This window comes from Carlito syrichta, unplaced genomic scaffold (genome assembly GCF_000164805.1).
Source record: "Carlito syrichta isolate Samal-C Ts95f unplaced genomic scaffold, Tarsius_syrichta-2.0.1 Scaffold284084, whole genome shotgun sequence".
Taxonomy (NCBI): Eukaryota; Metazoa; Chordata; class Mammalia; order Primates; family Tarsiidae; genus Carlito; species Carlito syrichta.
The window spans coordinates 113,598-126,233 of record NW_007228180.1 but is presented as its reverse complement, the minus strand read 5'-3'; the positions used below and the strand labels follow the sequence as shown (position 1 = coordinate 126,233).

Below are 12,636 nucleotides of genomic sequence, written 5' to 3'. Positions count from 1 at the left end.
AAATTTTATATTATTTTGGTAACTCAAACATTTTCTGATGGTAGCTTTACTTTATCCTTTTTCATCTACAGTTATAATTTTAATAAACCTATCAGTTTACTCTTCTAATCTAAGTTCCATTTAATCTAATGGAACTTTAATCTTGTATTTTTGATTCTGTTAAATAACGTTGACAAATTCTCAATTTCTGGTAGTAGCTGCCAGCAGCAGCAGCGGCACCATTTCTGTTGTTTTCTGAGAATTTGGGGCAAATTTGGAACAGACTGTTTCTTTGTTTTGGGGTGTTTTTGTTTTCCTTGTTAAATCTTCACTTCTATCTACCCATATTTGTTAAATATCAAGGATACATTGAGTTGACATAAACTGTATAATTCTAATATCTATTACTTTTGTGGGTCATATGTTTAAGGGTTCAGCATTTCAATGACTTCATATAAAGGAAAAGTAGTTGAGGGAACTATAATTGGAAATAGATCCTCAACCAAGTTTGCTTCAATCTGACATATTGTCTAAGCATAAATTAATGTTTAAAGTGAGCATTTCAAATTAATTTAAATTAGCATGCTTTATTACACACATTCAATAATGCTTGTGGTGGTTAATGTTATGCACAACTTGGCTGGAGTGCCTAGATAGTTGGTCAAACATTATGCTGGTTGTGTTTGTGAGGCTTTTTAAAAATTTAGGTTAGTATTTCAATCAACGAACCGTGTAAAGCAGACAGCCTTTCTGATGTGTGTGGCCCTGGTCCAATCAGTTGAAGGTCTGAATAGAACAAAAAGACCAAGTAGGATAGAACTGACTGATTGAGCTGTGAAATAGATCTTCTCTTGCCTTCAGACTGAAACTTAAGACCTTTGTCTTTTCTGGTTCTCAGGTCTTTGGGTTCAGCCTGAACTTACACAATTAGCTCTCCCAAGTCTCTGCCTACCTACTACAGATCTTGCAATTTCTCAGTCTTCATAGTCATGTGAGTCAATGCCTTATCCTATATTTATATTCTTTCTACTTTCTGTTTTTCTTGTGAGCCCTAACTAATATAACTAATATATTGGTAACATGTATTAATATTTTACTCCATGCTAAGCCTTGTCTTAAGTTCTTTGCTTGGATAACATTATTTAATCTTCACAATAACTTTATGAATTAAATATGTTTATTCTCATCATAATATATTTGACAAGACTGTACACAGAGAGCTCACTTAAAGCCACACAAATGATAAGTGGTTGATTGGGAACTTAAACTCAGATCTACCTTACTACAAAATTTAGCATGTGCTTAAACACAGTTCAAAAATACTGTTCTTGTAGAGTTGTCTCCAAAAAAAAAATCTTGTAAGTTGAACGCTGCATTTCTATTGCTTTGCATTTTATCTTTTACTTAAAGAAGATTTTTTAAAAATTGGAGAAGGGAAGTTAACACAGCTATCAAATATTTATTACATTTAAGATATGGTAGGTGCTTTAAAGAACTAAGTCAATCCTTAACAATTTAACAGATTAGGTTTAACTATCTTTACTATATCAATTAAAATATAACATTTAAATTAGTTAATTTGTTAAAGTTATAAAATTCATGCGTGTTAAAATCAAATTCAAATTATATCTGTCTGATTCTGTTACTTCTGTCAGCATAAACCATTACTATTCTTTTCAATATAGAGTATGAGTCCGTTCCTAGTAGATGCTTAATATCTAACAAATGTATAGACTAAGCTCCTTAGTCAATGAAATGTTATCTAGAAATCATTTTTTCACTTATTCATTCAACAAATGAAGGTTTAGACAGTTCTGAAATGTGAATTACCATGTCTCTTTTTCTTCACCTCCCTGTACCTAGTTAACTGTTATTCTTAAAAGTCATTTTTCCAATCTTATTTTGACATGCTGAGGTGACGCATTATGCCATGACATAAAACTGAAACATAGAGAAATAAGAAATTTTGTGTAAGCTAGGAACATTTTACAAGATAATTACTTATCAGCTTGGGTATAAGAAGGATGAGTAGAAGTTTGTCCCCAGAAGACTCAAGGACATATACCAAGAGGGGAGAATAAAGTTTGTAATAGTATAAAATTATAAATAAATCCATTTTAAATATTTTCTGAAATCTTTTTCAACATCTACCTAAGATTAATCATTTCTGCCTTCCTTTTACTAGTCTGCATTTTATATATTTTATTAAATACCTACAATATATTATTTTAATCATTTCTATATCTGCCTACCATCTTTAACTGTGAGATTCATAAGACTAAGATGTACAGATCTTTGCAGCTCCAATGCTTAGTACAGTAAGTACTCAATAGAGGTTTATTGAAAGAATAAGCCAATGAATACATTTAAAAAGTAAAGTGGTATTTTTAAAGAATGATGAGGAAAGAGATGAGGTGGTTTGAGTGAACTAATGACTATGAGGTGACTAAAAAAAGTAGATTGGGTCATATTGTCAATTCCACAGACTAAGTTTATTTTAATTCAACCTACAAGCAACAAACAATCATTTTAAAAAAAAAACTTAAAGAAAGAATGCAGTAGCATACAGTTTGCGTTTTGGAAAGATACTACTTTAGGAATTATAATCATAACATTTTTAGGACCTCTCTCCACATCCCATCAGTCAACTCTATAAGTCCCTTTCCAAGAGTGTCTTTGTGCACTGAGAGATCCCCACATCCTCCACCTGAGGGAAAATCTCTGGACAAGGAAGTTTTCACAGCCCGCATATACAAAGCAGGCCAGAAGTGCCAATAATAAATGTTCCCGAGATGTCCACCAACCAGTACAGGGCCGGGGCTCATATAAAAATACACTAGCTTCCTTTGCTCCCCAGTGGGACAACTTGGGAGTTGTTATAGACCATCTTTCAGCAAATCTCCAGTGAAACATAGTACCAGTTCTCCATAGCAGCAAACCACAGACACTTGTTTAATTGGCTGGCCTTTCCTGTCTCACTTTCCAGCTTCCTTACCATGCTATCTGGGATAATCTTTAAATAAACTTCAAATATTCAAATTTTTGTGTCACTGTCTGCAATTGGGCAAATTCAAATTAAATAAAAGTTTCTGTATTCTTGCTAGTAAAAGGAAATCTTCAGGAGAGGTTGGTGATGGTATCTTTGTGTCATGTGTATACATACTGATCAGTATAAAGAACTTAGCAAAATAATATGTCTATTTTTTTAAAAGTTCTTACATTTTGGAAATTTATACTTATATATGAATTAAAACTACAGCAGCAAATAAATTGTTATATATTCATACAGTTAGATACTACACTTGAAAACAGTGAGTTAATTTTAGACATACACCATATATAATTATGTTAAGTGAAACAAGTCAGCTACAGAAAGATAAATACCACATGTTCTCACTCATCTGTGGGAGTTAAAAGAAAATTGAGCTCATAGAAGCAGAGAGTAGAATAGAAGTTATTAGAGGCAGTGAAGGGTAGGGGAAAGAGCAGGACAAGAAGAGGTTGGGTAATGGATACAAAGTTACAGCTAGATGGATGGAATAAGTTCTAGGTTTTAAGCACTGTAAGGTGAATATGATTAACAATAATTTATTGTATATTTTCAAAAAGCTAGGAGATAGAATTTTGAATGTTCACAACACAATGAAATGATAAATGTTTGAGGTGATGGATATGCTAATAAACTAATTTGATCATTACACATTGTATACACATATCAAAATATCACTCTATATCCCATAAATATGTACAATTATATATCAACGAAAATTTGGAAAAAAATATGAGAGGGAGCCCCCTCAAAAAAAACTGGAGTATATTTATTAAAAAGTGTATTTATTTTTACATGTTTAAACTTCAGTCACCTTCAAAGTATTTTCCGTTTGATGAAATTCACTTATTGAGATACTTTTTCCACTGCTCAAAACAGTTTTTGAACTCATCGATTTTGATGCCTTTTTGTACTTCTGCCGGTTTTTGTTTCACCTCTTCCACATTAACAAAATGTGTCCTTTTGAGGACGTTTTTCATCCAGGGAAACAAGCAAATTAAAAAAAAATGTTGCTTGGGTGAGATCAAGAGGGTAGAGCATGGGGTCATGCTGTTTTTGGTCAAAAAAAAACTGCTGAACACTTAGTGCAGTGTGGACAAGTAAACTCATAACCATCTGTCATGAAACAGGCAAAAATGTTGAAAGACTCTCCAAAAAAAAGTTCACTGAAGCTGAACACAGCCTCTCACAACAATGCTAGCTGGTATAGTAATGCCAATGGGTTCCTAGAACATTAACCTAGCAGGTGAAGCCTGTACTACAAGGGGCCTGCTCTCCAAAACATAATTCTAAGTTTTTTGGGGGGGTCCCCCTCATATATCAAAAAGTAACATTTAAGTGAAAAAAACTAATTTCAGTAGAATTGCATTAATAAAATTTTAAAGCCTTGCAATACACTATTTAGGGACATAGACATATAAGGTAAAACTCAGAAAAAAACCAAGGAAGTAATAAATTCAAAATTTAAGAGAACAATGACTTTTAGGAAGACTAAAGGGTGTGCAGTCAAGCCAGGAAGTACTGGGAACTTCCAAAGTACTAGCATTACTTTCTTTTTCATATACTAGGAGATGGCACAGCATGTTCATTGTATCACAGCTTTTTATGATTTAAATATTTTCATTACTGTTATTTTCCAATTGTTTAATATTTATTAAAAAACATTTTTAAAAACGATATCCAACAGGACAACGAAGAATGGCATTTTGATTGTGTCATTATTAAAAGACATTAGCAAAATAATAATTAAAATAATATATTATTTTTTATTTTATTTTTTAATTTATTTATTTATTATAAAGATGTGGGGTACAATTCAGGGTTAGGTATACAAACATTGATCATGCAGTTACCCTTGTTGATGAGGTATGCCCCTCCCTCCCCTCGCAGTTTCCCCCAAATGCCAGTTCCACTCCCCCTTCCCCTGACAGTTTTCCGCTACTGCCAATTGCTTTCTTATAGCATTATAATTGTTCAAGGTCACCTTATGAGTGAGAACATATAGAACTCAGTTCTTTGTTTCTGTGATAGATCACTGAGTATGATCGACTCCAAATCCATCCAATTCGCTGCAAAGTTCATATATTTGTCCTTATTTATGGCTGCATAATACCCCATTGTGTATATGTACCACATTTTTTTTTTTATCCAGTCCAGCTTCAATGGGCAACACGGTTGGTTCCATGTTTTTGCTATTGTAAATAGAGCTACAACAAACATACATGTGCAGGTATCTTTTTTGTAGAATGATTTGAGTGCCTCTGGGTATATTCCCAATAGGGGAATTGCTGGGTCATATGGAAGGTCAATTTCTAGTTGCTTCAGAAATCACCACACTGTCTTCCAAAGAGGTTGTTTTAGTCTTCTTTCCCACCAGCTGTGTAGGAGTATTCCTTTTTCTCCGCATCTTTGCCAGCATCTGTTGTTGTTTGTTGTATTAATGATGGCCATTCTTACTGGGGTTAGGTGGTATCTCAATGTGGTTTTGATTTGCATTTCTCTGATGGTTAGTGAGGCTGAGCACTTTTTTCATGTGTCTGTTGATTGCCTGTATATCTTCTTTTGAGAAATGTCTATTCATGCCTTTTGCCCACTTTTTAATGGAGTTGTTTGCTTTTTTTTTTTCTTTCAGCATGTTTGAGTTCCTACATGTTAGGCCTTTATCAGATATATATTTGGTAAATATTTTTTCCCATTCTGTGGACTGTCTCCCTGCTCTCTTGATGGTTTCTTTTGCTTTTCAGAAGCTACTTGTCTATCTTATCTCTTATGGTATGGGCACCTGGGTTTTGGGTAAGGAATGGGTTGCAGTTCCAATTTCCATAAGGGTGTCTCCTGCATTTACTAAGATTCTTATAGTTTAAGATTTTACATAAAATCACTTTTTCATCCTGCATCCTTTCACAAATTTGAAGTCATTGGTCATATCTATCTTCTTTTTAAATAAATATAAAACAAAGAAATGATAAGTTATAGTCTAGATTATATTTTTTAATCTAGATTATTTCTCACCAATTTAGCATTCCAATAATTACAAGTATTATTGCCTCTCTTACCCTAAGTGAACTAACATAGCATATAATAATGTAATAATGCTATTTTCTTAGCTTCAATAATTATTTTTGTAAAGGCAAAATCAGTATTCTAGACCACTGCAAACTTAGTGACTGACACATTTTTCACTGGCTGTTCATTCATTTCAACCAATTTGATTTAGAATCAATCAGCAGAGTTCCAAAGAAAGCAAGGAATAAACAAAGTCTTGACTTCTATGAGCATTCCTTTGAAAACCCCTTTCTACATTCTTCCCCTACTGTGTCAGTGATCATCATCATAACTACACTTTTAGTGTTCATATCAGAGATTTCCACTTCAGATGTTCCCCTCATAATTCGTTCTCTGGGGGCTGTAGGTAAAACAAAACACATAAGAAAATTCAGAACAGGTATCAGTTTTGTAACAAATGTAGGAAGGAGCAAGAAGGAAAGGTGATGAGGAATAAAGAGCTATTTACAAATATTTGGGAAATGAACAAAGAAGTCTTTAAAAAAAACTAGAATTCACCTGAGGTCAGGTCTTGGGTGCCTCTCTTTGACCATACCTGAAGGAAGTGTCTCAGAAAAGGCTGATGCTGGAGCCTTGTTCTATTCAAAATGGCCTCTGAATCTCTGCTTCAATATTCTTGTTCTTCTCTGGTCTCTCTGGTCTTAGACTTTGATTCTTTGTCTTGATTTTCCTCTGTGGATTAAATGTTCTGCTGAATGATCTACCAGGTTTTGGATTTCTACTATTGATACTTTTTTCTCAAATTCTTCTTACACTGTCACTTTCATTATAAGACACCAAAAAGTCTCACCCAACCATTAAACCCAACCTGGGCCTCCACACCTCCAGGCTGGGGCTAGTATTCTGAGCTGCTGCTTGCGTAGAAAGAGAGCTCAGACTATACCTGGAGATATGAGAACTTCCAGCATCTCTTAGAACCACTGGAGCAAGCAGAGAGGTCAATTTCCTTAAGGAAATAGGGATACAGTTCTTTTATCCAAGGCATTCCTCCAATCTAAAAACAAAGGGCTGAGCTGGAGAAGAACCCCGAAAAAAGAAGTTATAATGAATATTATTTTCCCTACAAAGACACTCCCTCATAAATGGCAAATAGTTGAGATACTGGCCCAAGGAATTCTCTCTCATCATTCCAACTCCCCTCCCACACAAAAAAGACTAAGTATGTTACCTCTCCCTGGAAAACATTCCTTGTTCATTCTTCATCTGGAAGAAGCAAACAAACAACAAAACATCTTCTGTCTTCAACACTTTTTCAGTAAGTTCCTTTCTTTCACCCAGAAAAATGCACTCCATACTTTCTGCTTTCTGGTATACCTTGATCATAGTTTAATCATGGGATATTCTAGTTAGTTGTGTGTCTGCTTATTTTCTCCAACAGACTCTGACTTTCATTTAAGTGGGGTCTTGTCTTTCTCATCTTTGCATTCCCCAGGCCCAACATAGAGTTATTCATCAAATGACATCTGAATGAACTTAAAAAAAAGGAATCAGAGCACATCTTTGATTTAGTTCTGACTGAGCAGCTACAACCAGAAAATTGAAGCATGGGAAGGACCCTTCAGGGTAGACTCAGAGACTTGAGAAAGAATTAGGATACATTAAATTTGAAATAATTTGAGATTGTATTGCTAGGTTTCCCTTTAGGCTGTTTCCTGAAAAACAAGAGAAAATAGCACTGAGATGGTTTGTAGAAGCTTAAGAGTAGTAAGGGAGAAGTTTGTCTTCCTTCCTGGAACTGTGCTGACTCACCTCACTGGCTAGAGGCATAAGCACAGTGTTCCTAGTTTGGTGAGGCAGGTTTCCCGGTTGTTCTCTAATTCTGAGAAATGTAGACAGGAAAAAAGCACTGATCTCTCCTCCTCACCCACCTCTTCCATCACCCTTTTCCCAGTGTCCTTTCCTCTTTATCACTGTTAGAGTAAATTTCACATCAACTATATTGCCCAAGTGTTATAAGATGCTCAATGAGTTTAATTGTGAAAAATGGACTGAAATAGAACATTTCTTATTCTTAGCATATTTCAGTGAAAAAATAAAGAAATGTAAGAAGGGAGGCCAAAGTCAAATCTTTTCAGTAACCAGGAAAGCCAATGACACCAAACAATGACAGCTTGGACTCAGTATTGCCCCCTGGTAGTACTGAGCAAAACAAAACCAGAATTTCTGACATGGAATCACAGCACAGTCACCCCTCCAAAGAGATGCTTACTACCATTTCTTCTCATTCACATGTTAAACATTCACAGCCAGGGCCTGTTTCCAGGTCTAAGCCCACCATGCAGGACTTTGAGGTGATACAGCATACTGGTGCCTTTGCTTTGCTCATAAGAGACCTGCTTCAGATCCTAGCCAGACGCCTTTTCCCTTATACAATTTTGTGGTTCAGAAGTAACAGGATGCTATTTGAAGTGATAGGAATGTACCTTTCCCATTTTTTGAACAACTCATAAACATAAAATGAGGCCTTATCCAGTGCAGGCATCTGAGGACAGTCACTGCAGCTAACAGGAGGAAATACCAAGGTGGGAGGAAAAAGAAGAGGAAGAGGATGTTAGAAAAAAAAAAAACTGAACTTCAATTGAATACAATTTAATTGAGGAAAGAATTATTTGCAAATCGGTAACTCCTAAACCAGAGTAGACTGAGAAAGATTCCAATGCATCCACATGGTGGAAGAAGTTTTATGGACCGAGAAAGAAAAGTGATGTACAGAAGAAAGAAGTGAGGTACAGAAGCAGTCAGATTGATTACAGTTCAGCATTTGCCTTATTTGAACCCAGGTTGAACAGTTGGCCACCTTTGAATGGCCCAAACTAGGTGATTGGCACAAGAGTAAGTTGCAGTCTGTTTACAGGAGTTACAATTCACCACACAAAAGGGTACAGAGACATCTCTAGATCAGACCCAGATTATGCAAAGGAGGGGCTTTGGGCTAAACTTAATTTAACAAGGAGATGTAGAAGAATTAAGGTAATAAGGATTGAGGAGTAGAAGGTCCAGGTTGTTCCACCTATTGAGAAGAGTTCCATCCTTCCCTCTTGAGCAGTTTGGTGATGTCCTCAAGAGAGCAGAGGTTAGAAAACCAGTCCCAGTGTTTTTTCTGCCATTTACTCTTTATGTATCTTTGGATGTTACCTTAAGTGTTTAAGTCTTAGTCTCCATATTGTAAAATTAAGATAATAATAATACCTGTGCTCTCATGTTCAAAAATATTTGTGAAAACCAACTAAAACTGTCTTATAAAATACAAAGTGTAGTTGAAGTGTTAGCTACTTATTTCTCTCCATAACTGCTCAGGAAGGAAGCCCAGCTGATGTAGCACCGTCCTCAGTGATGATTTCACCTCTTTATTCCTGAGACTGTAGATCAAGGGGTTCAACATGGGAGTTACCAGGTTATTTAGGATCTGAACAGTTGCATCCAGCCAGGGGCTTGGGGTTGGCCTCAAGTAGATGAGGACTACCGGCATGTAGAAAAGCAGGATGGCGGTGAGGTGGGCACTGCAGGTGGAGAAGGCACGACGTCGGCCCTCAGCAGAGCGGATCTGCAGGATGGAGTAGACAATGCAGCTGTAGGAAGAGAGGATGAGAAGGAAACAGCTGAGGGGCATGAGGCCCACACTGATGAATCCCACCATCTCCAGGGCTGAAGTATCTGCACAAGCCAGCTTCAGCATCACTGGGATATCACAGAAGTAATAGTCTACTTCATTGGGGCCACAGTAGGGCAATTGGAAGGTGAGAGTGGTTAGGAAGGTGGCCTGAATGCAGCCAAAAAACGAGGTCCCCATGGCTAGGATGGCACACACTCGGTGGCTCACGATTATCGTGTAGCGAAGAGGGTAGCATATGGCAACAAAGCGGTCATAGGCCATTACTGTGTACAGAAAACACTCAGTGCAGCCCAAGAAGTGGTAGAAGAAAAGCTGGGACACGCAGCCTGCGTAGGAGATGACTCGGCTGTTCCCTGAGAGGTAGAATAGCATCTTAGGGGAACTCACAGAAGGGAAAAATATGTCAAAAATAGACAACTTGCACAGGAAGAAGTACATGGGTGTGTGAAGCCGAGCAGAGGAGATAATAGCCAGCAGGATGAGCAGGTTCCCCAGAAGGGTGAAGATGTAGAAGGACAAAAACAGGACAAGGAGCATGGTCTCCAGACCCTCTGTGTGCGGGATGCCCAGCAGGATAAATTCAGTCACTACTGAGAGATTCCTCATAGCTGTGAGAAAGTCTGACGTTGATATTCTAGGGACTCAAGATACCAAGTCAAAACACAAATGTCAAATTATCAAGCTTTTTGCTAGTAAGTGCTTTGGCTATGTTTTAACAGGCAACAACCTGCCTTCTTATGAAGGGCATGAACAAGATCCATATAAAAATATCAGGTAATAAGAAATATCTATTTTAGAGTCACAGTCTATTCAACTCGTGGAAGGAATGTTTTGTAAAGGTGTACACTTGTCTTCTACAACAAGATCAGAAGTTTAGAGACATTCAAAACATTTTCACATTAAGTTTGACATAGATTTATTCTTCTTGATAATATTTATATTTTTAACTCTTGTGATGTCTTAAACAAACTCCTACTGTTCATGTACTCTCTGCAAAATAACAGAAAATAATTGTATTATAAATCAGAACATTTAATCTAAATGCTGACTTTTCCACCTATTAGTAATGCTAGATAAAGCAATTTACAGAACGTCTTTTGCAGACAAATTTCACAATCTACAAGATGAAAATTATATTTATGATAACAACAGCAGTGATAAAAAATATTCTGATATCATGGTAGTTAATGAAATACCTGTGAAAATGTCTGGCAAAACTGCTAATCTTAATGACAAGTTTTTCTTTATTTTATATGTCTTAAACTTAATTGTTTAAGAGGCTTCATTTAATGTTGGTGTCTATAATTATTTGCAAATAAATGTTTCATTTAGTAACATTGCTGAGTAGACTTCAGATCATACTCTTTCAGATTACATCCTTCCAGACTTGAGAGGTCTGAGATTCCCAACTCTATCAGGAGATGCTGTTCTTGTTCCTCTGTTGTTGTTGTTTGTTGTTGTTGTTGTTGTTTAATCTTTTCTAAGTGAACCTAAAGTGACTCTGAAATATTAAGGAAAAGAAATAATAATAGAGAGGAAAGTCCAATCCATGTCACTGTGATGAAGTAATAAATGCAATACCACATGTAAAGAGAGACAAAGAACAGCACTAGTGAGGTAGGTTATACAAGTTAAGAACAGAGGATGACACTTGGAGGATGCAGAGACTTCTTTTACTCATTGCTCAGTAATAATAATAATAATAATATATATAGTTACACATACACACACATACACCATTTAATGAACACTCATTACATTCCAAGGACTTGCTCAGCACTTTAAAATATATTATTTATTTTAAATATACTTATAAGAAGAAACTACTATTATTATTACTCTTCCTATCTACAAACAGGAAAGTGACATTTAGAAAAATTAAGCAAAAACGTTCAACTTTACATGATAGTGTGTGACAGACATGTTCCATTCTATTCTCTGTGTCCTCAATCATAAGGAAAATCTGCCCTCTGTTTGTTTCTGCTTTCTAAGATAGCCTGTTCTACTTACTGCTGGGCAATGACACCCTTCCAAACAGGATAACATCTTTGTTTTACACTCACGTTGAATACGTCTTTATGTCTCACCTCCTCCTGGTCACTTCGAGTGTTGACTTTAGTGCACATTTGGTTAATGTCTTATTTAATTTTAGAGGGCATACAACAGGCTTTTTTTAAAAAAATCACTTTGACATTAGATCTTATTATCAGCTCCAGTTCGGGAGCTTTCAAGTTGTAGAGCCATGTTCAACATGGGGATTCCAATCATAAGCTGTGTAAAAAGCATCTGTAAATACCAAGCCAATATGAGTCGCCCCCATACTACCCTAGAAATGGGCAAAAGCAGAGACAGCAAAGAAACAGTGGCATTCAGAGGAGAAAATGCTTCTGATAGTCTGTCCTTTATTACTAATTCTAGCCACACATTAGTGTGTGAGAAGGTGAGGCTAATGTGAGACACAGGCATAGCTTTGAATACTCACATAATCTATCTGGGAACATAGTCAAGTTTTCCAAAGTGTTGTAACAAGATCTCACATTTACTGTTTCTGAGTAGAGTAAAATATGCTCCAGCCAAAGGAGCTTAATTCTCCTATTTATAAAGAATAAAGTCTCCTAGGGTTTGTACAATCGAGACCTGTATACACTCATTCTCTATGGATTACTTCCTTTGAAAATTGTGTCAGAACCTCTCAAGTCCTCCTTGAGACTCGGTGATAGCTCTGAGGGAGCAATTAGTTTGTCAGCCTTATTCATCATCCAGTCATGAAATAATAGTAATGAATATCATCAGAAAGAGATGTTCTAAAGTGGGCAACAGGCTGGGCACAGTGGCTCATGCCTATAACCCTAGCACTTTGGGAGGCTGATGCTGGAGATTGCTTGAACCCAGGAGTTGGAGACCAGCCTGGCAACATAGTGAGACCTCA

At 36.3% G+C, this 12,636-nt stretch overlaps 1 protein-coding gene across 1 annotated transcript; it reads right to left on the bottom strand.

The window, feature by feature from the left end:
- Positions 1–9,359: 9,359 nt before the first annotated feature.
- On the bottom strand, positions 9,360–10,313 carry LOC103254544 (olfactory receptor 149). The gene has a single exon (XM_008052614.1). It carries the CDS (start codon positions 10,311–10,313, stop codon positions 9,360–9,362), a length of 954 nt encoding a protein of 317 aa, XP_008050805.1.
- Positions 10,314–12,636: the final 2,323 nt, after the last annotated feature.

Bases quoted from the DNA above. Each gene is read 5' to 3' on its own strand.
- LOC103254544 (XM_008052614.1), bottom strand. From the start codon at position 10,313: ATGAGGAATCTCTCAGTAGTGACTGAATTTATCCTGCTGGGCATCCCG.